The 24,946-nt window shown below is 51.5% G+C and overlaps 11 protein-coding genes across 11 annotated transcripts; 6 read left to right on the top strand and 5 right to left on the bottom strand.

Moving 5' to 3' along the window:
• Positions 1-2,972: 2,972 nt before the first annotated feature.
• Positions 2,973-5,175, bottom strand: K460DRAFT_367927 (alpha-methylacyl-CoA racemase). The gene is made up of 2 exons (XM_040933680.1): positions 4,479-5,175; positions 2,973-4,428 (listed from the first exon to the last, which is right to left on the bottom strand). Exons 1-2 carry the CDS (start codon positions 4,882-4,884, stop codon positions 3,101-3,103), a joined length of 1,734 nt encoding a protein of 577 aa, XP_040785564.1. The 5' UTR covers positions 4,885-5,175; the 3' UTR covers positions 2,973-3,100.
• Positions 5,176-5,259: 84 nt separating this feature from the next.
• K460DRAFT_367924 (uncharacterized protein) lies at positions 5,260-9,104 on the top strand. Its single transcript, XM_040933679.1, has 5 exons — positions 5,260-5,531; positions 5,586-5,641; positions 5,940-5,975; positions 6,129-6,710; positions 6,877-9,104. Exons 1-5 carry the CDS (start codon positions 5,507-5,509, stop codon positions 8,845-8,847), a joined length of 2,670 nt encoding a protein of 889 aa, XP_040785563.1. The 5' UTR covers positions 5,260-5,506; the 3' UTR covers positions 8,848-9,104.
• On the bottom strand, positions 9,095-11,221 carry K460DRAFT_367921 (alpha/beta-hydrolase). Its single transcript, XM_040933678.1, has 4 exons — positions 10,791-11,221; positions 10,592-10,741; positions 9,518-10,523; positions 9,095-9,467 (listed from the first exon to the last, which is right to left on the bottom strand). The coding sequence occupies exons 1-4, from the start codon at positions 10,939-10,941 to the stop codon at positions 9,329-9,331; spliced, it is 1,446 nt and encodes a 481-aa protein (XP_040785562.1). The 5' UTR covers positions 10,942-11,221; the 3' UTR covers positions 9,095-9,328.
• Positions 11,222-12,189: 968 nt separating this feature from the next.
• On the top strand, positions 12,190-13,332 carry K460DRAFT_407373 (uncharacterized protein; the record flags this gene model as incomplete). The annotated part of the gene is made up of 1 exon (XM_040937067.1): positions 12,190-13,332. One exon carries the CDS (start codon positions 12,190-12,192, stop codon positions 13,330-13,332), a length of 1,143 nt encoding a protein of 380 aa, XP_040785561.1.
• A 726-nt stretch (positions 13,333-14,058) lies between these two features.
• Positions 14,059-14,619, bottom strand: K460DRAFT_287417 (uncharacterized protein; the record flags this gene model as incomplete). Its single annotated transcript, XM_040928965.1, has 1 exon — positions 14,059-14,619. The coding sequence occupies one exon, from the start codon at positions 14,617-14,619 to the stop codon at positions 14,059-14,061; it is 561 nt and encodes a 186-aa protein (XP_040785560.1).
• Positions 14,620-14,875: 256 nt separating this feature from the next.
• On the top strand, positions 14,876-15,177 carry K460DRAFT_407371 (splicing factor 3B subunit 5/RDS3 complex subunit 10; the record flags this gene model as incomplete). Its single annotated transcript, XM_040937066.1, has 2 exons — positions 14,876-15,118; positions 15,166-15,177. The coding sequence occupies 2 exons, from the start codon at positions 14,876-14,878 to the stop codon at positions 15,175-15,177; spliced, it is 255 nt and encodes an 84-aa protein (XP_040785559.1).
• Positions 15,178-15,484: 307 nt separating this feature from the next.
• Positions 15,485-16,195, bottom strand: K460DRAFT_378243 (ankyrin repeat protein-like protein; the record flags this gene model as incomplete). The annotated part of the gene is made up of 3 exons (XM_040935052.1): positions 15,485-15,828; positions 15,929-16,127; positions 16,181-16,195. The coding sequence occupies 3 exons, from the start codon at positions 16,193-16,195 to the stop codon at positions 15,485-15,487; spliced, it is 558 nt and encodes a 185-aa protein (XP_040785558.1).
• Positions 16,196-16,561: 366 nt separating this feature from the next.
• K460DRAFT_367915 (DNA-directed RNA polymeras-like protein III subunit RPC10) lies at positions 16,562-17,574 on the top strand. Its single transcript, XM_040933677.1, has 4 exons — positions 16,562-16,600; positions 16,661-16,879; positions 16,968-17,062; positions 17,112-17,574. The coding sequence occupies exons 2-4, from the start codon at positions 16,681-16,683 to the stop codon at positions 17,142-17,144; spliced, it is 327 nt and encodes a 108-aa protein (XP_040785557.1). The 5' UTR covers positions 16,562-16,600; positions 16,661-16,680; the 3' UTR covers positions 17,145-17,574.
• K460DRAFT_367913 (uncharacterized protein) lies at positions 17,542-18,728 on the bottom strand. Its single transcript, XM_040933676.1, has one exon. It carries the CDS (start codon positions 18,621-18,623, stop codon positions 17,856-17,858), a length of 768 nt encoding a protein of 255 aa, XP_040785556.1. The 5' UTR covers positions 18,624-18,728; the 3' UTR covers positions 17,542-17,855.
• A 995-nt stretch (positions 18,729-19,723) lies between these two features.
• Positions 19,724-22,044, top strand: K460DRAFT_378241 (elongation factor-1a; the record flags this gene model as incomplete). The annotated part of the gene is made up of 5 exons (XM_040935051.1): positions 19,724-19,728; positions 20,303-20,373; positions 20,430-20,485; positions 20,750-20,888; positions 20,942-22,044. The coding sequence occupies 5 exons, from the start codon at positions 19,724-19,726 to the stop codon at positions 22,042-22,044; spliced, it is 1,374 nt and encodes a 457-aa protein (XP_040785555.1).
• Positions 22,045-22,978: 934 nt separating this feature from the next.
• Positions 22,979-24,627, top strand: K460DRAFT_290402 (uncharacterized protein; the record flags this gene model as incomplete). The annotated part of the gene is made up of 2 exons (XM_040929199.1): positions 22,979-24,527; positions 24,578-24,627. 2 exons carry the CDS (start codon positions 22,979-22,981, stop codon positions 24,625-24,627), a joined length of 1,599 nt encoding a protein of 532 aa, XP_040785554.1.
• Between the last annotated feature and the right edge of the window lie 319 nt (positions 24,628-24,946).

The following is a 24,946-nucleotide window of genomic DNA, read 5'->3' as shown; positions in this document are numbered from 1 at the left end:
TCTCCATCTTGTGCCGAAGGTGGTGTGAAGGTAAGGTTGAAGTTGAAGTTGAAGTTGAGGTTGAAGTCGAAGTGGATGATGGAAGAAGATGATGAGCCTGATGGTGAAAGGCGACAAGATGGAGAGCTCAAGTGGAAGTGTAGCGAAAGTGTTTTGTTTTTGTTTTCTAAAAGATGTTAGTGGATGCAGGAAGGAAAGGAAGAAGACTTACTTTTTTTGTTTCTGAGCAAGTCAGACAAGAGGTCAGTGAACAACAAAAGAAGGGAAGAGAACAAACCAAGAAGGCTTCAAGGCCATAGTAGATGACACTTGGAGTGAGTTGAAGTTGAGTTGGATGACGTTCAAGTCGACACGCTCATGTTGGTGTGATGTGAGGTAGAGGTGTTGATGTGACTTGATGGATGTTGATGGATGTTGATGTGATGATCGAACATGTTGCTTGCAGAAGGTTGAAGATGAGATGCAAGACTTGATGAGATAGTCTGATGAAGGTCAGTCATGGTCGAAGGTAGTTGAGGTTGGATGAGACTTACTCAAGGATGCCAAGTGCCAAGACAGGATGAGTGAATGTAAGATGCCATGATGGAAGACCGAAGTAAGGTAAGGTAAGGTCGAAGCTCGAGAAGAAGAGTGATGATTGAGAGAAGAGTGCCGAGCTGGAAGGAGGAAGCTGCTGGAGCTGGTGTAAAGTGGGTGGCTTGATGGAGTTTGGTGTCGGGGGGAGGGAGGGGGACGGTTTATATATGTTTGTAGATCGGCTACCAGCTTGGCGGCGCTAGCACCACGTGATGGTGACTAACAGCGTATTGCCGAAGATCTGGCGACGCTCCGGTACAGGTTTTGCCGGGTGGAATGGCTAGGTGAAGGTGGAATCGTGCCTAGTGAGGGTGAGTGTGCTTGTGATCGAAGGCAGGCAGCCAATAGAGGGGCAGGTTTAGCCGAGGGCAGCGAGAGTGAGGTCGGAAAATCAAGATAGAGATGTCGAGTGGAGCGAGCGTGAGGATATTGGACATGTCTGTATCTGAAGATATCTCAGTGAGGTCGTTATATGACTTGGGACTCGCTGTAGGTGAGATCCATACTTCGCAAAATAGCAGGCAAGGAGGCAGTAGCCGGTCGAGATTGCGAGCCATGAACCAAGTGCCTACATGAACTCAAGCCTATGCCGTATGGGTAGAAGGGAGAGGAGATTGCTATGCATGGTTCATCTCACCTACAAGGTGGCCAGATGCCTTGAGTTGACTATTTTCTTGAGGGAACTGAAGAAAGGCTACTCGCCGTGGGAGAAACTCTAGTTGGCCCAAAGGCAGGACGATTATCGAGCTCGCCGGCCCTGAGAAACAAGGTCTACTGCTCGACACCGTTGCAAGCATATAGAATAGCCTCAGTAGCTCATACGACAGTTTGATCATGAAGCTGGGCTCTGAGTCGGGCAGAGTGCACTATAGTGAGACCACCGTCTCCACACGGCAACGGTGATACCCACGGTGAGAGCAGTGACTTGCTTGATCTCAGCCAAAGCAGATGGAACCCAGACAGTGAGACTCATTGAATCCGCAATACTCTGGAGGGCGCGACGCGACTCGAGCGACTGCATTTACAGCTAGAATCACCTTCTAACCCGCCCAGAGGCACCTTCAGAGCGCGATCGATACCCTCAGTGACTAACTAATGCCGCCGGCAAGTCTACTATGTAAGGAGCTCTGCCGGCGATATCCTACGTCCGGAGCCACACTGAAGATCGTTCATTTATCTGTACTCATATCCAGCTTGAAGAACCAGCCTTGCGGACTCGACCTCGCGGACTCGATCTTGCCGTGAGGTGAGACAATCACTTTCAGAAACCGTTACCAGCAGTTCGAGCCAACCCATCTTGTGAGAGTAGTAAGCCCAACCTCATCATGCACCGAGAAACCTACAGAGGCTAGGCGGCGGCGACAGAGATCCACTAACGGTGAGTCAATCAACTTCTGTCATAGCCATTTATGACAGCAGCAGCTTTGGCAGGGCGCTCGCTAACTTTTCTAAGGTGCTATACGGCTTCTCGGACAGACAAACCTGCATCTCCAATCTATCTCATGGCCACGGCGAGACTACACGACCCACACAATGGTGCACGAACGTGGCGGAATCATACGAGCAAAATGGGCATGCGGGCATGCTACATTGTCCGAATAAAGAGACACGAGAAGAAGGAAAAAGCATGGATATCCTGGCAGGCATAGAATTAGGAGCTTGGAAGCCTCTGGCGACTACAACGGGCCTCAAACTAGCTCCTGCTCCGCTCCGGGAAGGATATATAAGGGACATGGAAAGGCATTTGGGCTTTAGGAAGTGACTAGTATAACGAGCGGAGGCAAGGAAAATGTAAGCTTCCGTGGTAGGGCTGGAGCCAGTTTCAGGACATGCTAGACGAAGCGACTCTGTAAGAGAGTTCATCCCTAGGCCAACAAGTGATTAGATGCAAATACCTTGGCTACTAGATTCGGGCCACAGCTACGACCTTGAAAGCACATGCGGGGTAGAAGGAATGCTGCGGTTACCGGCCTGGCGATGGACGTTAGTACCGGGTCCGGCATCGACTTCAATCTCGACCGTGTCCATTGACCTCATGTGTGTGATGTGACTGCATAATGATCAATAGCTGAGGTCTTCTTACATGGATGGGAGACATCCGACGGCGTACATACCTCTGCTGCAATGCCGTGCTTGTGCCTTATCCGCTAGCGTCTCTCGGAACAACTCCTAGTAGTGGTGAGTGGCCAAAGACACTCCACATATGAAATGCCGACGTCTAACAACGGAAGCGGCCGGCTGTCCCACATCAAGGCCGAGCGAAGGCGAACTAAAACGAGCTCAGCGATGAAAATATGGAGACCACTCTACATGATGATTGCAGTCATCATCAAACCCTGTTCGGGTAAGAGGTAACCGAGCATTTGACTGACAGTAAAGATAAGAGAGGATGACTTGAGGTATGATGGTGAATTGTAGTACGTTAAGATACTATCGAGACAATATACTAAAGCTGGTATAAAAGATATGTAGTATAATGCTGTAGGCAGAGGCAAATCATGCGAAAGGAAAGTCTGCAACCTGATCAGGCTTTGATAAGATCCTCATCAACCTCCCAGTCTTCCCACGTCGGCTTATCGAACCCGTTTGGTCTTGAGCTGCGAAGGAAGCCGTTCCAGTAGCCTTCGATAGTGACGACAGGCCGTATCGTCCGGACATTGGCGTTGAAGCCTCTACTGAAGCATTGCTGCATGTGCCGATCTTCGAACAGTTCTGGATGCGTCCTCCGCATCGTTTTCAATGCGCGCTTTCCAACTTGGTCAACCGAGTCGTGATGTCTTAACTCGAAAAACTCATCGTCGTGCTGCTCTCTTAGCTCTGCTATTATCTGATTATCGTAGAGTCCTAGCTGAAGTAGGTAAATATCGTATTGGACCAAGGACGTAGTGCCCAAGTAACTGCCACCAGACTTTGCTCGCTTGTATAGGCCAACAAGTGCAGCAACGGTCCCCATACAACCAGTTCCGTAGTCGCTCATGGGGAAGGGCGGTACGACAGGCTCATCCAGACCCATGGCCAGACCTTGAGCCCAGGCAACGCCAGTGACGCAGTCTGCAATCTGTTGCCAGCCAGGCCGCGACGACCAAGGGCCAGTGTGCCCAAAGCAGTTCTCGGCAACGTAAACAAAGCCTCGACCACGTTTCTGCGCAATCTCAATAAGTTGGTTTGGTCCATAGCCGAGACGCGTTAGGCTTCCTGGTCGATAGCCATCTAGTACAACGTCTGCAGAGAGGAGTAGCTGCTCGAAGATCTTCCGGTCATTTGGATCTTTCAGGTTCAAATCGGTGGTGTGTTTCCCTATGTTGGCGTCGACTTGGAAGAAGGGTACGTCTGAGAGGTTTGGTGAAGTGACCTTGATAACTTCAGCCCCATATTCAGCAAGCCCACGACCCATGGCTGGCCCTGCGATGATCCTACAAAGTTCAAGGACGCGAATACCGGAGAGGATCTGTGGTTTTGGGGCCCGTGAAGTTTTAAATGGGAAAGAAACTGCTGGTGTTTGAGTTTCGAGGGACTCTACTTTCCAGGGTGGCTGTGCGAGAAGTTCTTGTCCATGCCGTGTCGCTTGGAAGTCCTCCCACTTCATACAAGTGACACCAGCTTGCTGAATCTTCCCGTTCATCTCCTCGAGCTCATTTGCAGTGAATTGCTTGACGTGGTCCTCGATAACTTTGATGCATTCGTGGTAGTCAGTAAGATCGGGTCGATGACCCTCTAGCCCGATCATATTCAGCGCTTTCGTCGCTTCCAGAGAGCCATGGAGGTGGAAGAACTCTCCGGGGTTCTTGGTTTGGTAGAGATTAGCAGACAATCTTCGATAGAGGATAGACTGTGCTTGGAGAAGATCGGTGTCTTGGGCGATCAGCGACATGCTCAGCGTAACAGCACAGATGAACACTGACCTTTAAGCAGCTTTTTGACCTTTGGATCCGACTTGTCCAGGCCTCCTACAGTTGCTAGATAGGTCGATAATAAGAATGCAGTCGCCCTTTCTAGATCTACATTGATGATCCGTGCTTTTGAGCCACCTGAGAGGTCAGCTATCGCTGAAGCGACTCCTGCTTCAACCGCCTTCAATGCTGATATAGCCTCGGTCTGCTTGAGTGGACTCGGAAAGTATGGGCTTCCTGTGTTGGCGGTCGAGAAATCGACTTTGGCTATGTGAGGTAGACATTCCTCGGGAAGGTTGTCCTGGGCCTTGGCCAGTAGCTGTTCAAGGGCTGACCGAGTGCCGGCCAGTAGTGTGTTGACATTTGAGGATCCGTTAGTGCCCTTGTCACTTCTCTCAACTCCAAGGTAAGGCGACATCTAGAGTTGCAACCCGGTCTTCAAGAAACCGGCGAGCTTGGATGAGATTCAGGAGGCGAGAGGGGGGAGATACTGGAAGTAGGACCTGGGGGTCATGATCGTGGGTACGGCGGTACAAAAGTGATTAACCGCATATGAAGGTCAATCTCGTGTGGCTGTGGCAAATGTATCGGGTACTGACCGCGCCGTGCATGTTGACGGGTGTACACAAGCGTGAACATTGAGTTGGCCTCTGAAGATGTGGGTTTTGTGATGTTCGCATCGGCAAGGTCGCAGCAGGACCCCCATCCGACCACCGCGCTTGTCCCGCGCCGTTCCGGGCGATAGTCCAAGCACGTTCCCCGACCTTCTCCAGCTTTGAGGGGATGACAACCGCGGATCGTCTGCGTTATTCCTCATCGTTGTCAATTCGTCTGTCGCAGCCACAAGCGAAGAGTGCGAGACCCGTCCCGCGGTAGCCTTGAGGGGAAATGCGAATTACGGGGCACTCTGTGCTCTCTCGTCACCGACGTCCCACATCCGACGAGACCATCAGCCTTCCGTCGCATCGGCAAAGCACCCAACCTCATCTCACCGTGACACGTGATTCTTCGTGCTGCTGCCGCCGGCAGCGTGAAGACTAATGACACGGCCAAAGGTCCCACCAGGTTGGTTTGCGTCTGCTGTAAATCAATAGCGGCGGCTAACATGAATTACCACAGAGCACAGGCAGCGGACTGCGCAAGCATGCGAAAGCTGCAAGAGGAGAAAGCAAAAAGCGAGTCACATATTTCTTACATATTTCTTACATTGCCCACTAATCAATTACTGCATCGAGAGATTACGTGGGAGCGGTATGGACAACGCATGTCAAGACCCTTGTCGACTACCCGAAGGCCTCCAAGACTCTATCATATATGACTACGCTAGCACGTACCATGATTCTTGCTTGCAATTTCGAATTTCGGGTGGTTGACACGGATTTCGGATCTTTTAACCGTATATTGTGCCGCGTTGAGCCATCCGTTACCTCACGTTTGCGTTCGACAAGCGGACTTTTAACTAACAGACTGCAGTGTAATGGTCTTTGCCCCTGCAACACATGCGACAAAGTAAGTCTCAGTGCTTCTTGAATTAAGTTGGTTATCTTCAGTGCCACTTCGGGATACTGTCTTGGAGCTTTCCAGGTCGACCGCTAAAACCTAGTGGTCCACGGCACCACATCGATTATCATCATCTTTATCACACGTGCTTACACTAGGCAGCGGAAATTTACATGCATATATACGGATCGAGACCCCACATCTCCCAGTGAAGAACGGCCACCAGCAAAGAAACGCGCAATCGAAGGAAGCGAAGGCGACAGCCCATTCTTCAACGAGTCGACGTCGGATAGCCCCAGCAATGGATACAATCACCATCATCCGTCACCGCCGTCTCTACACAGACAAAAACCGTCCATTCATCAACAACCTTATGTTGCGGCGCGTGCACTAAGCGTCAAGCAAGAGACACCCTTACCGGGGCTAAGACCGACCATCGAGCTTGCGGGCAGCTTTATCCAGGCTCCAACGAGCGATGGCAATGCAGAGTCACGACCACTCGCATCACGAGGCACCACTGTCCACAGCGGTCCAGAGGAGGAAGCAGTAATTTACAGTCAGAGTAGAATGCTACAAGACCCAACAGGCAGGGTGCTCTATATTGGAGACTCAGCAACGTTGTCATTCCTGCAGCTGCTCCGGATGATGGTAGAAACCGTTGCCGGTTCATCGCCTTTCACGACTGATCCTCGACGACACAAGATCGTCGAAGGGCAATATTCTCTGCCATCCGGATACCGGCATGTATGTGACCTCGCGAACCTCAAGCACCCGCGCATCCTTTATATCCTCGTTCGAGATTTCGACTCTTCAAGAATTACTTGGACTATGGGCATCAGTTCCTGATTGTCGTTCTCTCTCGTTGTTCTTTCTCTATTTATTGCACTTGACTAACTACTGCTACCTTTAGACACACCTCCTCCCAGACGTGCAGACCGCTCGTGTACTTGTCGAAGCCTTCTTCATCAATACTCATGGTTTACTGCAAGTGTTCGAACGTGACCGCTTCTTTCAGGATTTGGAAAGATGTTACTCGGATCCACTGTTGGTAGAACACTCATGGATCTGCTTACTTAACCTGGTATTTGCTATTGGATTGACCATGGCTACACCACTTTCTGGGAGCCCGGAAGCCCTCATCATCGACAAGCTTCGGAGCGAACACCTTGACAGAGCTGAGGTTTTCTATCTCAACGCTAAGAGCCTGAACGACCCCATGACAGGGTTCGAGGATCAGGATTTCTGGTCTGTGCAGGCACTGCTCCTCATGTCCGTCTACATGTTGGCCAAGTCTAAACGCAACACTGCATTTGCGCTGCTAGGTATGGCAGCACGATCTGCGCATGCTCTCGGGCTACATAGAGAGGAGACCATGGTGATTTTCAGTCCCGAGGAGCAAATACAACGGAAGAACTTATGGCGGTCGATATTCGTCATAGATCGGCTGCTCTCGTGCTCACTAGGTCGACCAACCGCAATATCGGAAGACGACTGCTCAGGAGACACACTTCACCCGCCTGAACAGTACCTAGACCCGCTGTTCAATCTCAACGGGGATGTCACACCGGACTACAACGTGACTGGCTCCCAAGCTTTGGAAGCCGCAGTACGAAGCTGCTCGGTAATTGGTGTCATATTGAGAAAGGTTTACCAGCAACGAAAGATCAGCACCCGACTTGCCCAAGAGATTGCAGATATCTGCAAGGCATGGCCACGCGCTCTGCCTTCCATCTTGCACTGGCGACAAGCAGCCAACGCCTCACCAAGCCAAGGGGTTGCCATTCTTCATGTTAATCTGTTTTACTGTCATTCTATAATACTTCTGACGCGACCATTCTTCTTATATATACTCAATCTCGAGACGCAACGACATGTTAATCAAACTAGTACACGAGGCCCGAGACCATATCTTCGCATGGAAAAGTTCAGCGAGGCTTGCGTGATCGCCTCGACACATACGATCTTGCTTGTCCAGAACGCTTTCGATGCCGGCTACCTTTCTCGCAGAAACCCAGCGGTTATCTACTTTCTATTCGCTGCCACACTCGTTATTCTTGCCAATGAGTTTGCTGGTCTGTACAAAGTAGACGCATCAGACACGTGCATCTTGAATGCATTCACCATCATGAACTACTGTGCAGAAAGCGATCAACAAGCAAGTAGATTGGTCTACATCCTCAGCTCCTTCCGCGACGTCGTCACACAACAACGCATGAGGCGGAAACAAATCCAACCGGAAAACGCGACACTACCAAGCATAGCCTCACAGCTCTACGGCATCCCGATGCCTAATCAACAGCAGCAACAGAACCCAAGCACCAGTCTCGCAAACTCAACGGATCCCATGAATGCAACACCACGCCTCCACCAAGTACCTATCCACATCTACCCAGGCATGCAAACCACACCACTTCACGAACCCACCTTCCTACTACCCCATCAGACGCCCCTACAACACTCCCAACCACCATCCGATTTCTCCGTCCACTTATCCCCCATACAAGACCCCTCCGCTTCAGCCGCCCACTCTGAACCCTTCGGCACCACCGCTACCTCAACAGATGCTTTCCCCACGCCCTCGAAACCGCCCTCGCTATCCATGATGCTGGACTTCTCCGCGCTCGAAGCTACAAGGGTGCCGAGTTTGCATAGCGAAGAGAGCGGACAAGATGAGCAGATTGATTTCGACGCGCTGTGGGCTTGGCCGAGTAATACGCCGGCGATGGAGAGTCCGCGGCCGGGGCTGGATGGCCTTGCTGCTAACGGTGGTGGAGGTGGAGGAGGAGGAGGGATCACGGAGAGGGTGCAGGAGATTAGTGATAGTGCTGTGCCGCTGTTTGGCGTCAGTCGCGAGGGCACTGGACATGCTACAGATTCGTAAAGTAAACCTATGGTGTAAGAGGTGGTTGCAAAACGAGACGGACAGCTGAAACCTCAATGGAATCCTTGAAAAGGGTCCTTCTCTCTTTTAACGGGGTGTTAAGCGTTTTGGTATATATTTCGGCTAGCTCGGCAAAGGATGAAAGGGAACGAAGGTACGATCACATAATGGCATGGTCTGTTTGGTAGGGTAGGGTGGGTATGGCCTGGGCTTTCATGACCTTGTGTGTGTACGTATGTATGTCTGCATGTATAATTTCGGTATATTGTTTTATTTATGCTATCATTGTTCCTTACAACGGTATCGTAGCAGTGCTATGTGGATGGTAGATGTAAAATCTCTATCTAATCATCCTTGAGTCACCTTCGCTTGATCCGAAGTGTAGAATTCTGTAGGCCTTCGTGGTATTTATCCTTCCCTTGAAGTCTGCAGTATTTCAACGCTCATGTCCATTAATTCATGACGCCTTTGACAACGCATCTCACAACTCCTCGACAATGCGCACATCGCTCATCGCCGCAAAAGGCGTTGAGTTCTTCTCAGACTCCGCCGAACTATCATCCAGCGCCCATTGTACGGTTTTCTCGAGAACACGCCTGCCGACTGGCTCAAGGGGTAGCCTAATAGTAGTCAGTGACTTATTGCGCGCAAATACTTAATCTTTACTCACCAATGACCGGCACCCTTCACCAAAACCACCTGGCTACCCTTGACCAGATAGTCTTTGACGTTACCGAGTGCTAGACGTCTATCGAACGCAGGATCGTGTTCACCGAGGATGAGAGTTGTTGGAGTTTGCAAGGCACCACGTGGCGCGCTGTTACCTAGCAGCGAGCCAGAAATAGATTGGTGTCGGGAGGAGGGATCCGAGGCCAATTCGAATAACGCAGCGGTGGTTTCTAGCGATTTCTGCCACTGTCCGGTGAACAGCCCTTCGCGATATATGCGGATCTTTTCAGCCATGCCGCGGTCCCTAATCCTGTTCCTCACAGAGTCGCCGTATCGGTGTCCGTTACCGTCTACTTGCTCAATTTGGGACAATGCAGGACCAGTAGACATAGCCATAGCTTCGGCGGCCTCCGTCGTGTTCAGTCTCGCAAAGGTCTTCTCGTCCTTGTTTCGGTTTCCTTTCCCAAGTTCGTGTAGAACGCGCAGGAACCAGTAGTTCCCGAATGTTGCGAAGAAAGTGTTGAAAGGCCATGGTAGAAGAAAGCAGAAGATGTAGAATGACCTTCGAAACTGAGACACCACTGGGCCTAGTGCGTGTAGGCCGTTCTTGAGGAGGCGAATGTTGAAAGGCGATCGGATCCACGTATGGAGCATCTGCTTTGCCAGAGACACCTGTGCGGCAGCGTTCGATGCTGTTAGGTGAGGAATGAGTGCGCTTGTGATGACCCAATGATCCGCCAGCTCCTTTGCTTCAGAAGCAAGTCTGGCACCAATGATCGCACCCCAATCGTGCGTGACAACCACGACCTTCTTGTTTTCTTGTAGGAACAACTCCCTCATGCCGATGATGAATTCGCTTAGAGTCTCGAGCACCTCGTAGGAGTCATATGCAGACAAGCCATCTGAGCCACCGTATCCGGGTAGATCCACTGCGATGAGGATGTGGCTTCGTAGTAGCTCGGGAGATTGAAGGATATGGCGCCAAAGGAGGAAGGAGTCGGGGAAGCCTGGCGGAATGAGGCGTTAGCATGAGGATCATAAAGGCTGGGGGAAATAAGAGAGAGAGGCGCCAAACCGTGTATGAAAATGGCCACGTTCTTTGGTGCTGAAAGCTTGAGATTCTCATTGACGACATAGTGCAGCCTTGGTCCTGCGCTGGTCTTGAAGAAGGCGTGCTTGAAGCCGGGCAGAGGCTCTTGGTCAAGACTCCAGTGCTTCTTCTGGGCTGCAATGGAGTTAACACACGCACATCAAACAGAGCCTGCACTACGTACCAGCAGCTAGTTCTTGTTTCTCCTTCTCGCTATCTCTGGCCCACAGTGCGCCACTCTTAATTGCCGCTGTGCTCCATATGCTGGCGAGGCTGAAGAGACCGAAACCGAGCTTGAAGCCATACCAGCCGAGGTCTGCGAGAGTGCCGGCCATTTTGGTGAGTTGTTGTTCTCAAAGTGCCGTGAAGTAATTCAGGCTGACGGGGTAATCAAGCGAGCCAAAGCTTCTGGAGCCGACCCAAGAATTGAGGTGTCAATGGACCGTCGTCGCCAAATTAAAGCGATGTGAGCAGTGTTGATGGTGATGGTGGTAATGAGACAGTTTGTCAAGGACGAGCAAACATTCAATCAAACATCAGGGCGGGTGCCATGCATTCTTTGAAGCGGCCATTACGACGCGCGTGAAGGCAAGGAAAAAAAGGAGCAGATGACCGTCAATCATCTCCATGCGGAAGTCGCAACCAAGGGTCCACGACGAGTGGCCCGCAACGGCGATCCCCAAGGCATGACGAGGGTGCGTGGTCAGAGCTCTCTTCCATATCGGGATAGCTGGGTGAACATCCGATCGCTGCCCCGCCTTTCAGATGCTTGTGCATTTGTTAGATGATATATATGGTAAATCGCATGTTTGAAGATAATTGCCAATGTTTCAGATTTCCCGGATCTGGCATCTCAACTTTGCTTCGCAACTCGCACCAAATGCGGCTCTCACGACAGCAGCCAAGGCAGATCAAGCGGGATAAGTGGCTTTTGGCCGCTTAGAACCACCCAGTCTTAGCTCTGACATTCTGACTATCTACGACCAAAATGAGAAAGCGAAAACCATGTCAACCCGCTGTAGGATTGTTTGGTGGAGAGGCAGATATTCTGTCTACATAAACCTGTTGTGTCTAGTAGTTGAGCTCTATATCTATGCTTTGGTATGAGCCTGGAGCGTTTGCGACTTGCAGGAACACAATGTAGTATTGCGACGTCAGAGAGGCTGAGCAGCACGAAGATGGCACTAGCCATCGTATGCTCTGTACACACTCGGGACGAGGCGCAGGTTGAGCGGGACTATGAACCGCGCTGAGCCCAGCCTCACACTACCACCCGTGGTGCGTTGCTTGCATGTGTAAGCGGACATCACATAGTGACCGGTACCACTATATAGCCCTAACTGCCCCCTGATAGCCATCTTACTCCTCAGTGAATACTCTACTAGTACGATGCCCTTCGGATTGGTACATTGAGTCGCCTTCCTTGTTGTTCCCAACCCCGTGCTGTCACCTTGAGAACCTTCTTTCTGCGTGAATACGAAGCAAGGCTCGTCAGTAGTTTCGCCCCTCTTCTCCAGTCTCCTGCTTCTCAAACGAACGTGTCTCCACGACAGTGCAGTTGTGGCACAACGATACTCGCAGACATGCAGTCTATGCGTTCGATTTTTCTCCTCTTGCTCGCCAACACGACTGCAGGGTACCTGGTCCCAAACCCGCCTGGTAAATACAATGTAACTTTGACGACTGGGACCCTCGTCGACTACACCCGCAATGGCCCTTGTACCGCAACGCCAACGCCTCGGGCATTGATGCTGTCAGTCTTTCAGCCTGCGACGTGCGCGTCTACTGTGCCCGTCTCCTATATGCCCAACAAAACCGCCGAGTACCAGGGGCCATTCCTCCAAACGCAATTTAACATCTCCGCCAACCTCACACCCCTCTTCCTGGAAGCTCGTCTACCAGTGTGTCTGCACGATTCCAGCGGCTGCTCACCCCTTGATGACGGTCCTATCCTGCTCCTTTCCCCTGGTTACGGTATTCCTCGGCTCTATTATAGTGTCATCGCCTCCGCCATCGCCAGTGAGGGCTTCACAGTCATTACCATCGACCACCCCGAAGACGCCAACATCATTACCTATCCTGATGGCCACGTAGTCTACAACAACGGCCCGAGCAACCCTACTTCGGACGTATACACCCGGTACCTGTACGCTCGCGTGGCTGACGCATCTTTTATTATTGACCAGCTGAGCAACGCGACCGCTATAGCCGAACTGCTTCCCCAACGCGGGCCCCGACAGTTCCCGACCGATCGCGTCGCCATGCTGGGACACTCTCTGGGCGGCGCCTCCGCCGTCATCGCCGCTGGCCAGGACCGCCGCCTTCGCGGTGCGATCGACTGGGACGGCACTCTCTTCGGCTCTCTGCCCCCGTCGGGATTGTCCCAGCCAGTGCTATACATGTCTGAGGCGAACGCTACCGACCCCAGCTGGCTGGCCGCGTGGCCGCAGCTGAAGGGTCCAAAGTTGTGGGTCGCCGTCGCGAACACGACGCACGAGAGCTTCACGGATGCGCTCACGCTGTTGCAGGCGGTCGGGCAGAACACAGCGGCTTTCGCGGATCTGCTGGGCACGATTGTGCCGGCTGAATTGGTGCGGATCCTAGCAGCGTATACAACCGCGTGGATGAATGGAGCGTTCACAGGCAAGGTAGGAGGGCCGTTGCTGCAAGGGCAGGAGCCGGAAAGATTTCCAGAGGTCTCGACCGTGATGAAAGACAACTTTTAAAATGATGCGAGACATCTCGCGAGATACGCACAACTCGCTATCTTCAATGGCCTATGGGCGAGGTTGTTCAGGAGCTCTCAGCGCATGTGTAGCACCACTTTGAATCCCGACTCATCTTGTATAATAGACCTATGTCCAAGTTCGGTAGTGGTCAATACCGGGGTCGCGCGGTACTGCGCATCGTGAAGACCAGTCGTTGTTTGCGGATTAGTCTCCTGCTATGTCGGATTTTCTGCTACGCAGTGATGAATGTTATGTCGAACAACAACTGTTGAGACAACATGTCACTACCTCTTGACTATGATAAATCTGGACGCCGAACTTCGTAAAAAGCTTAGGAAGAGATTAACGCTCGTAATCTCAGAGAAGATCTAGAAGACCTACCAGATCCCTACTTCAAACGAGATCAAGTATGCTCTATGATCACTCGAATCGCCCAATCGGCGAGCTGGCGACGTGACGCATGCGTAGAACCATAAATCGTGTGTCCTATGATGGATGTCTCCCTCATTCGACAGGTGGCTGCTGGCATTCATCTACTAGCCCTCAAGACGCAGCGAGAGCTCCGTGCTGATGAAGTTTGTCGCAAGGTGACATCCATCTCTTCCACCTCATCAGGGGACCTACAATCCGAGAGTGCCTTGGTGATGATTGAGCACAGCTCTTCGGGACAGGGCTGGCCAGGAGTAGTTCTCGGTCTTAGTTTCAAAGCATTCAAGACACTCATCATCTCTTTCCCCCCTTGACCCGTTCCATAACCCTCAGCTCGGCACTCCTCTGCAACCTCAGATCTTCTAATTCTCTCTCCACTGTCCTATTCCGCTCTACCGCCTCGCTCCTCCTCTCCATCCGCTCCGACGCCTCTTTTGTCTTTTCCCTAATCACGTCTTCAACAACACGCTCTAACTGTCCCGCATCCTCAATGCCGTGTTCCTGTATGAACTTATCGGCGAAGTCCCTGACCGTATGTGATGCGGGAGCGGGCCCGCCAGTATGATACCCATTTGGATGCGTCAGGTAGAGGCCAGGAATCGGCGAGGTGTGCGTGCGCAGGTGTGAAGAGAGAGGGATAGGAAGTTGAGATGCTGGGATCATGTGTGGTTGGCGTGACGGTGTTCTCGACAAGTCGTTTTCGGGCGGATTTAGAATGACTTCCATTAGGCTATTTTCGAAATTTTCGTCATAAGGGACTGTGGCAGGTGAGAAGTCGACGACGGGATTTTGGGGCTCTGGCTCGTCGCCGGGGGTGAGCGGCGCGTTGCTCATTACGGTGTCTTCGGGGGACATTATTTACGGTATAAAAGTTCAGACGGTAATTCGATGCGGAATTCGAGTTAATGAGCTTTTGCGATTCGTTATAGTGCGAATATCTGTGTCAGTCTAGAGGTTGTTGCGATGATGTACTACTGGAGCCATGCATGACTAAGCCACAATTCCCATCGCGACTCCGCAGTTTGTCGCGACTTCGCCGATTGTTCCCTCTATCGACAGCCCGAGACACCACAACCCTCCCACAACCCACCGCATACCCAAACTTTAAACCATGGCCGACAAACTCCGCGCCCAACAGCAACTCGAGGCGCTGCAAGCCCGCTACATCGGTATCGGGTCCGCCGACACGACGAAGCACGAATGGACCTCGAACATTGCGCGCGACTCACTGTCAGGCTATATCGGCCACCCCCCTCTACTTCAGTACATGAGCATTGGTCTCGGACAGCCAAGGGAGAAAACGAGGGTGCAGCTGCTTGAGAGGATGGTTAGACCTGTTGGGCCGCCGCCTGAGGTGAGTGATTGAGAAGGGTTTTGTGGATAGAGCTGACAGGAGAATAGCAACAAGATTGATGAACTTTGGATTCAGGCTACGCTGGGCTTTTAAGAACAAAGGAATACCTGGGCAAAAAGGCACTACACAATATGCGCTCAAGACTGGGGATGAAAGAGCACGGCGCTTCGAGCAGTCGCAGGGGGATATGTGCGCTCACGTTTCATGGACTGGTTATAACTGAGCATTGAAAGATGGATATTGCCCACATGGAACGCTGATGCGTTTGTGGGGACGTGGTGTCTCCAGAAGGTACCCTGGATATGATCTAATATGAGGCCCCAAACATATGCCGATGCACGCAATATGATCTCTTCTTGTGACATCCTAATCGCTGTCACTCGCACTCCCCGTCGGCCCATCGTCATCGTCCTCCACCACATCCCCGCCAGCCTGCATCGCAAACTCGCCTTTCTGTAACATACTCCTCAACTCCGTGTTCCTGGGGTCTACGAGCTCGACTGGCTTCAGCTTCGCCTTGTTCCGTATCCTGGGGTCACAGCCTGCGTCAAGGAGGATGTCGACGATGTGGTGGCCTGCAGAGGCCCAGTCGGACTTGTCGAGGGAGTTGACATAGCGCACAGCTTTGTGGAGGGGTGTGTCCTTCTCCATGCGGTCGATTTCGTCGATTTCGAGGCCTTCTTGGTCAAGGAGGATGTCGAGGATTTCATCTATGTGACGCGTTAGCTTCCCTCATTAAGTACTCTATCGTTATAAAACCCCAATCTTGTAATAAAATGTCAAAGTGCTACAGCGTTATTGTTTACTTACAGCTTCCGTATGTTGCCGCAACGTGCAGACATCCATTGCCAACAGCGTCTCGTGCGTTGTTCAGTGTGCTTGCTACATACTCTGTTGGATTCTTTCCAGACTTTGATGCGGCAGAGGCAAGGTCTGCTATAGTCTCTTCAAGCAGCGAGGTATTGTTCCGTCGGCAGGATTCGATGATCAGTTCGCGGGGGGATGCGCCCTGGAGCACTGTCAGCGGCCAGGCAAGTATCATTGTCTTTTTGGGTTGTGTACATCCTCGTCCGCCATCGTGAAAGCTTCGAAGGGTTAAATCTAAGGGCTACGATTGCTTCAATCGGACGCGCGTGAATATGCCAAAGTCGTGGTTGGAGGGGTATTCGGAAGTGCGAACGTCGAAGAGGCCACTCGATGCTGTGCTAAGCGATACTGGTATGAAGAGCTATAGTAGAGTGAAGTATAGTGACCTGTTCACGACCAGCGCTTAGCAAGCTTGCAATGAGACAGCGGTTACCTAAGTGCGCGTCGCGGGAGGCTCATCGCCGCCCAGGTGGAGTCGGTGTCTCGCCCCGCCCTTTCCCTATTTCGTCACTAGCGCCAGGGTCGCCGTAACTTTTGACCTCTTCGATGCGCAATGTGATCGCGTTCAAGCTTCTACTTCCTGGCCCACCTAGCAGTCGCTCGCCATGTTACTCTGTGAGTTTGACGCCTTGACTAGCGCATGTAGCTTTGGAGACCCTATGCTAATCTATCTAGTCTGTCCCACGTGTAGCAACATGCTGCGCGTCTCGAAAGTCCCGCCCGGGGACCCTACAACCGAGGATTACGTCGGCCAGAACCGCTTCGAATGCCTAACCTGTCCGTACCACTTCGTCATCCACAAGAGATACTACGAGCGCAAGTACATGAAGAAGAAGGAAGTGGAGGATATCCTGGGAGGAAAGGGCGCATGGGATAACGTGGATAAGACGCAAGGTAAGCCTTTGCTTGGAAGGAGATACATAGAACAGAGGAGAAAGCGGTAGAAGAAGGGAAATGGTGTTGGAGGCTGACGACTACACAGTACAATGTCCAAACGAGAAGTGCAGGAATGACGAGGCGTATTGGTATCAGCTACAGATTAGGAGCGCTGATGAGCCTATGACTGCGTTCTACAAGGTCAGTTGCCCTCCATGTTCCTCTCTTTGGCTTGACTAACTTGGCGTAGTGCACAAAATGCTCGAAAGAATGGCGAGAGTGATCTCTAAGTTCCTGCATTGCATTCGAGGAGTTTGGAAGCGATATTTCTTTTTGATATACCCCGGTTTGGCAATATTGACTACATCTTCATACTTCTTATGTGCCATCCCCATTCCACTGCATAAATACCCCTGTCAACATCAGTAACATAAGCCTTGAGAAGGAGATGATCTGTGCGGAAAAAGGTACAATAATAGTGACTACGGGTTGAGTTTATGGCATGTGGATTCATTACCAGTCATGCTACGCACGTATGGGTCATCTGTCAGTTCTACGAGAAGGTCTCAAAGGCTCCTCCATCCTAGTTGAGCTACCGTTAGGTTCGTGAAGGTACTTGGGGTGAGGAAACGTTTGTGATTATATTGAGTTGACAGTCCTACGAAATCGAGATAACTACTGACTAGGCCCTGTTACAATAGAAGATACACACTGTTTTTTGAAAAAATCCAAGGCCTGCTCATTGAGTTCTCTCTACAAACTCCAAACATCATAGAGTAGCACGTCGCCCTATTGCACTACAAAGAACTCAGAGAAGCCTCAAACATTGCCGCCCTCAATGTACAAGGGGGAGTCAGGAGTTTAGTGCCGTTGGAACTTCTCCTGACTGCTCTAACAAAGTTGGTAGTTTTAGTTGTATATACCCGGGTAGATATCCTATCGCAGTTTATAGCTAGTCCTCGCTAGCGGCCGCAATCTTCACTCCGCGCAGTGCTCAGATCGACAAAATTCTACTCGTTATCCTGCCGCAGCAGGACTGATCGGCTGTAGACCACGCGTCTACCTCCTGGGACCCGTGACCCTTGTAGCGTGTCCACACCTCTTCAACCTTATCTTGTCGTCCTTGAAGAGAGAATTTCTCTAGTATGAGCATATCCAAATCATCGGTTACCATGTCGTCCATTTTTTTCTTGAGGATGTTACTGTCATGTAGGTACCTCAGCATCAGCGTGCGCGCTCGAAACTCGATCTTGTCGATAGTAGCCAGGATTTGCAGGAAACCCGCGCGTTCAGGTGAACGAGTGCCCCAGTGAAGCGAGCCATTAATAACAACCGTGACGGAACGGAGGTGATTCATGCCCGTGGAGCCAGATCCCAAGTTTATCAGAAGTTCCAAGGTTCGGACACTGGGACAGCTGCGGATGTAGAGTTTCGTGATATAATCGCGCATGTTTCGTGGAGGGTAGTAGATGACACTGCGCTCTTCAGAGTTGTAAGAACGAAGCTCGTTGTTCATGATGCCCATTTCGTTCTGCGAGTAGAAGGCCTCCAAGGCGAGGCCTTTAATTTGAGGAATCGAGAGGAGAGGTAGCATCGTTCGCCAGGAACCTCGGACGTGACGATGGCGCCAGTGAGGGATCTCTTTCTTGAAACTCGAGGCGAAGTAGGTGTCGCGAGGGACAGTCTCCTTAAGGATTTGGAGCTTCAGTTCATCTGGCAGGCGGTTCCAGCCCGTGAGAAAGGGCGTAGTTGTTTCAGCCATGGTCGGGTCGAGGTTCCGTATCAGAATGGAGTTGAGAACAGTGGAAGTGAGGGCGGAGAATATTAAATCTCGAATGCAGCGGTCGAAACTTATGGGTAAATGGCGCTGGTTGGCTTCTTAGTGAAAGGTCATGATAACAATGTATGACGTGACAAGCAAGTAAGTGTGTCCATTCACTCTTCTAGCACAACAAATTCCGAAGTTCTTTGCCATAGTAACGTAACGATTCACTCTATGTTCAGTAGGTGGTGGGGGAGTGATGGATTCACGCCGATAGTGAAAAAAGCGAACAAGCAATTAGGATTTTATAGAGTTTTATAGGAATCATGAGCGAACATCTACTTAGTGTCGTAGACCTGGGAATGTCCTCAGGGTGTAATGAGATGTGATCCTTACAACACAGGTCCGAGTCTACAAGATTTGCGATGGTTTGGAAGGGCAGCGAAGACTAAATCTGAGCGGGAGGCTGCTCTTAGGTTCAAGAACCGGTCTATTTCTTTCACGTTTTACGTTTTACGTTTTACAACAGAAAGCTGCGCACAAGCGGCGTGTTGGAGCAACAGTTTGGGACAGTAACCCACGAAGTGAAAGGCAGAGTTCAGGCGACTGGCTAGGCATTGTCGCAATACCTGGTTGGGCCTGAAATCACATGTCGACATAATTTTAGAGAAGGGCGGCGTGCAAGATGGTTATTGCAAAAGGGCGGTTCGTTCTCGCAACGTCGGGCGTCAATGACAGCCTTTGGTGAGTCAATCAAAGAGAGGCCTTCAGATGACTCGGGTTTCGGACTGTGCATTCGGTACACCAGGAAAGACGGATGTGAACCATGGCTATCGGCGGAAAGAAGAATTGGATACGGTGTTGTGCAGGTTCTAGGCGGAGGCAAGACTGGAGAACGCTCCGCCTGCATGCAGCAGACTAAGACACAAAGAATAGAGGGGTTGGGTATGATGCAGAGGTACCCCGCTAAAGACCAAAAGATTTTGCAGTCACAGTGTCGAATATTTCCACATCTTGATGTATTAGGAGTCACGGATTGTATAGTGATTGTGTACTGGCAACTGCACAGGTACACGAACGGCGGCTAGCCGTTGGGTGCCATGACGTATTGCAAGAATGGAACACGGGTGTTGTTATGGGTCTTGAAATGACGGCGCACTCTCTATTGACACTCGTATGAGGAAGCTGCGGCTGTGGCGAGTCGATCTGCAGGCGGTCAGGGAAGACTAGAGAAGCTGAAGCTCGAGGGCCAATAGAGGCAGGGGATTATGCCTTGTTTGCCGTCGAATTCGTCGCAAGTGAAGGAGCCCTTGCAACGCGCGCCAGGCTGCCCGATCTCAAAATTTGCATGCGTTGGAGGGGCTTAGCGCTGAAAGTTCCGCTGTCCGTGCGCGAGTCCTCCCGCTCATATTTAGTCTTCGCTGCCCTTCCAAACCATCGATTTTTTCTCTTTGCCTGACATTGCCGATAGACGAGCTCTACACACTGTTTGTCCACTCTGATCTCCCTCCCTTCTGCCCTCTAACACCCGCCAGGTCATTCAAAGCTACATCAACTCTACCACCACCAAAACCAATCCATACACACAACCGCAATCATGGGGTGAGTCAACCCCGCCAGCTCGAGCATCTCGACGCGCGCCACCCACCACACGAACAGCTTGCTGACCATGACTGCAGTAAAGAGAAGATGCACATTAACGTGGTCGTTATCGGCCACGTCGATTCCGGCAAATCGACCACCACCGGCCGTAAGCCCTCCTCTCCAAACGACTGCGGGGTCACAACAACTTACACTGGGAAACAGACTTGATCTACAAGTGCGGTGGTATCGACAAGCGTACCATCGAGAAGTTCGAGAAGGTACGGCATCCTTTTTCTTTCAGTTGGACAGCCGCAGCCCTCCGTCGCAGCCTCTGAGCGCTCTGCCATATTTTGGCTTATCGTGACGAGGGGCAATTTGGGTGGTGGGGTTGTGCGAGCTTTTTCGCGCTAGTGCTAGTCCCGATTGGGACTTCGCCAACAGCAACACCATGACGCACACTTCATTTTGCGCATCCAGTGTTATCACTGCGGTGTCCAGCCACTACCTTCTTGCAAGCTTCACAATGCTAACGACCCTCACAGGAAGCCGCCGAACTCGGCAAGGGTTCCTTCAAGTACGCATGGGTTCTTGACAAACTCAAGGCTGAGCGTGAGCGTGGTATCACCATCGACATTGCTCTCTGGAAGTTCGAGACTCCCAAGTACTATGTCACCGTCATTGGTATGTTACCTCCTCTTCCATCGCACCTTGTACACCCCACTAACACGTTATAGATGCCCCCGGTCATCGTGATTTCATCAAGAACATGATCACTGGTACCTCCCAGGCCGATTGTGCTATTCTCATCATTGCCGCCGGTACTGGTGAGTTCGAGGCTGGTATCTCCAAGGATGGCCAGACCCGTGAGCACGCTCTGCTTGCCTACACCCTCGGTGTCAAGCAGCTCATCGTCGCCATCAACAAGATGGACACCACCAAGTGGTCTGAGGACCGTTACCAGGAGATCATCAAGGAGACCTCCAACTTCATCAAGAAGGTCGGCTACAACCCCAAGCACGTTCCCTTCGTGCCCATCTCCGGCTTCAACGGTGACAACATGATCGACGTCTCCAGCAACTGCCCCTGGTACAAGGGTTGGGAGAAGGAGACCAAGACCAAGTCCACTGGTAAGACCCTTCTCGAGGCCATCGATGCCATCGACCCCCCCAGCCGTCCTACCGACAAGCCCCTCCGTCTTCCCCTCCAGGATGTCTACAAGATTGGCGGTATTGGCACGGTTCCCGTCGGTCGTGTTGAGACTGGTATCATCAAGGCCGGTATGGTCGTCACCTTCGCCCCCGCTGGTGTCACCACTGAAGTCAAGTCCGTCGAGATGCATCACGAGCAGCTTGTCGAGGGTGTCCCCGGTGACAACGTCGGCTTCAACGTCAAGAACGTCTCCGTCAAGGAGATCCGTCGTGGTAACGTTGCCGGTGACTCCAAGAATGACCCCCCCAAGGGTGCCGAGTCCTTCAACGCCCAGGTCATTGTCCTCAACCACCCTGGTCAGGTTGGTGCCGGTTACGCACCCGTCCTCGATTGCCACACTGCCCACATTGCCTGCAAGTTCTCTGAACTCCTCGAGAAGATCGATCGCCGTACCGGCAAGTCGACTGAGAACTCCCCCAAGTTCATCAAGTCTGGTGATGCTGCCATCGTCAAGATGGTTCCCTCCAAGCCCATGTGCGTTGAGGCCTTCACCGACTACCCCCCTCTTGGTCGTTTCGCCGTCCGTGACATGCGTCAAACCGTGGCTGTCGGTGTCATCAAGTCCGTCGTCAAGGCCGACAAGGCTGGCAAGGTCACCAAGGCTGCTCAGAAGGCTACCAAGAAATAAGCGATCTGTTCTCGGGTTGCTTCTTTCTTTCCTTTCGTCTCTAGATACCTGGTTCTGGGGATGCGGTGGCTTGGGAAAAGCTGTGATGACTTCTTGAAACGTGTCATGCATAACGGTCTGAGGAGATGTCCTGGCGTGGTCCTTCCATAGACTTCATAATGATTTGAATGAAAGTATGGGTGGACAACTATCTGTCTTGCATGCTTTATCGTGATGTACAGTGTTTTGATGCCCTGACTCTAATATTTTTGCCACTTTAGCGTGTCGTCGCCCAGGCCGTCAAAGTCTGCTCTAGTGTACACTGCCTGAGCTGCTCCTCAGATCACTCGTCAAGCGTTGCAACTGCACTGCAGGTTAGCATGCGCAGACATCACCCTTCCTCCCCCACTGCGCCGATGTATTGTAGCATAAAATTGGGAATTGGCTTTAACAGCACAGAGAGATCAGTCCCAAGGTTGTGCTTGGGATGAGATTGTGCATGTTTATAGTGATGATGCACTGAAGATGTTGAGGGAGCTAACTTAGCTATATGTAGGTCGCGGACGAAACAACCAGGTCCTCGTCTTGCGGCTCTTACACACTTGTGGTTATTTGCTTATCTGATTATAATAAATCTCAAGATAGGAGTTTGCGTCGCTAGGGCTCAAACGGGTGAAGCGATGAAGAGGTGGCAGTGGTCGGCGGTATGCTTGCTACTAAATCCGGCGGTGAGCCGTCAAATCTCAAGAACGTATACTTGCCAATTCTTGATTAATGCATTGTTACATGCATAACTAAAGAAAATCTTGAGTATGCGCCAGTGTCGACTGATGGCCAGAGTTCCCACCTCTTCAAGCTTAGCGCTGCTCGCTACTACCTGACCAAATGGCCGCATCGCTCCTCAACCTCAGAGCAGACTATCGCGTCTATATTCAGTTTGTGAACAATTGAAGCAATGTCAGCAGATCTTTTCGCGGAATTCGGAGCTAGCTCTAGCTCAAGCCAACAACAGCAGGCTGGGACACCCACGAAGGCTGGCCCACATGCTGCGTCGCCATTCAGCTTCTTCGACGGCTTGGGCACCGCTCCCGCGCCAATAGTTCAATCGCAACCTGCAACACCGCAACAACATTCTCATAGCTTCAGTCTAGCCTCTACACATACTACGATCGCTGAAAACGATGACTGGGGTGATTTTGAGGGTGGCTCATCATTCGAGCCTGCCCCTCCGGTCAATCAAGATCCTTTCGCTTCCGCGCCCCCTCGGGTTTCACAGCCTCTGCAGAACTCATGGGACATTAATCCGGCCGCTCACGACACATTTGCGTCCCAAAAGAGACAGCCTTCTCTACCCTCACAAGAAACATGGCAAAGAGCACCGATTATGAAGGCAAAGAAATCAGCAGACCCAAGCGTGCTATTTGACGCAGAAGATGATCTCGATGATGATGATGATGATGATTTTGGGGACTTTGAAGGAACAGGCGAAACAAAACCAACACCAGCAGTCCCAGTGGCTAGCTCTTCGGCGCTTGCTGATCTGTTGGAAGACTTGAGTGTATCACAACCTCAGCCTCCTGTCGCTAGGGGAAGAGTTGAAAGAGGTGCAAACAATACTCCGAGAACGGTATCTTCAGTTAAGAAAGGCTCAGCTACTGGGGCTGGTATTGTGTCTAAGCCCAAGCAGCCATCAGCGACACCGACTTCAATAGCACAACCGAAGGATGATGCTTGGGACACGTTTGAAGACTGGGAAGCCTCCATCCCGACTAAAGCACCAGCAAAAGGGTCGAGCAAACCAGATGCTGTTAAAATCTCAACCGCGGCTAAAACCTCTACATCACCTACTCCTATCCTATCTCCAACGACAGACGACCCGCAACCTGGGGAACTGCCGCCGACTAATGTACCACCGCCGGGCGTTCTTCTCTCGCTTTTCCCATCAATGTTTGCAGATGCACAGGATAAGCTATTTAAGCCCATGGCGGCCCAGACTCTACCTATCAGGAACAAAATGCTAGCCGAACAGGCTACGATCGCCTACCTTCAAGGCTACCTCATCCTAGCAAATGTTGCAGCACACGTCATAGCTGGGCGAAAACTTCGCTGGAAGCGGGACCAACATCTCTCACAGGGCATGAGAATCGGCCCGGCATCATCACGAGCGACGTCAGGCATGAAGTTGACGGGAATTGATAAGGGTGAGAACATGAAGGAGGAAAGGGAGGCTTCTGACGTTGTGAGGGTTTGGAAAGAGCAGGTTGGAAGACTACGGCATGTCATCTCAGGCGCGAACCAGATCAGAGCAGGCACCTTGGGCCCCGCACCAGACCTCCAGGAGACGATGCCAGTGAAGGCATTGAAGCAATCTGAAGGAGGGATCCCTGCACGACAGCCCTGTATGCTGTGTGGATTGAAGAGGGACGAGAGAGTTACTGCGGCAGATTTGGCTGTTGACGATAGCTTCGGAGAGTGGTGGATCGATCAGGTCAATATGCATCGGGGTAAGGTCGTACTGTTAATTTGCTAATACCCTTACTGACTGCTTCCCCAGGATGTCGCAACTTTTGGACTCAGCACAAAGACAAACTTCGACAACACTGATATTTCCCCAATCAGCGGACTGCTTGGAGGCCGGTAATGCATGTAGCACGTGGCAAAGGCGTGTTCCTTATTCGATGGCGAAGCAGCTCCGAACGGCCGCGTTCATTACATGCATGAACTACTAGAAATAAACAAGTAATGACGCAATCATTCGAAATGCCATCTAGCCGGGGAAGAAAGCTGTCACTCGATTGTATATCACTGTCGTCCACAAGTCTGGTTGTAAGGATATGCGCGTGCGATGAGGGGCACGAACAAGATGCATAATTTACAGGAGTCGGGCGGATTGACGGGGCATGCACCATAGTGACAAATGATA

Source organism: Cucurbitaria berberidis, assembly GCF_010015615.1.
Source record: "Cucurbitaria berberidis CBS 394.84 unplaced genomic scaffold K460scaffold_4, whole genome shotgun sequence".
NCBI lineage: Eukaryota > Fungi > Ascomycota > Dothideomycetes > Pleosporales > Cucurbitariaceae > Cucurbitaria > Cucurbitaria berberidis.
This window is presented reverse-complemented; position numbering and strand designations above follow the sequence as displayed.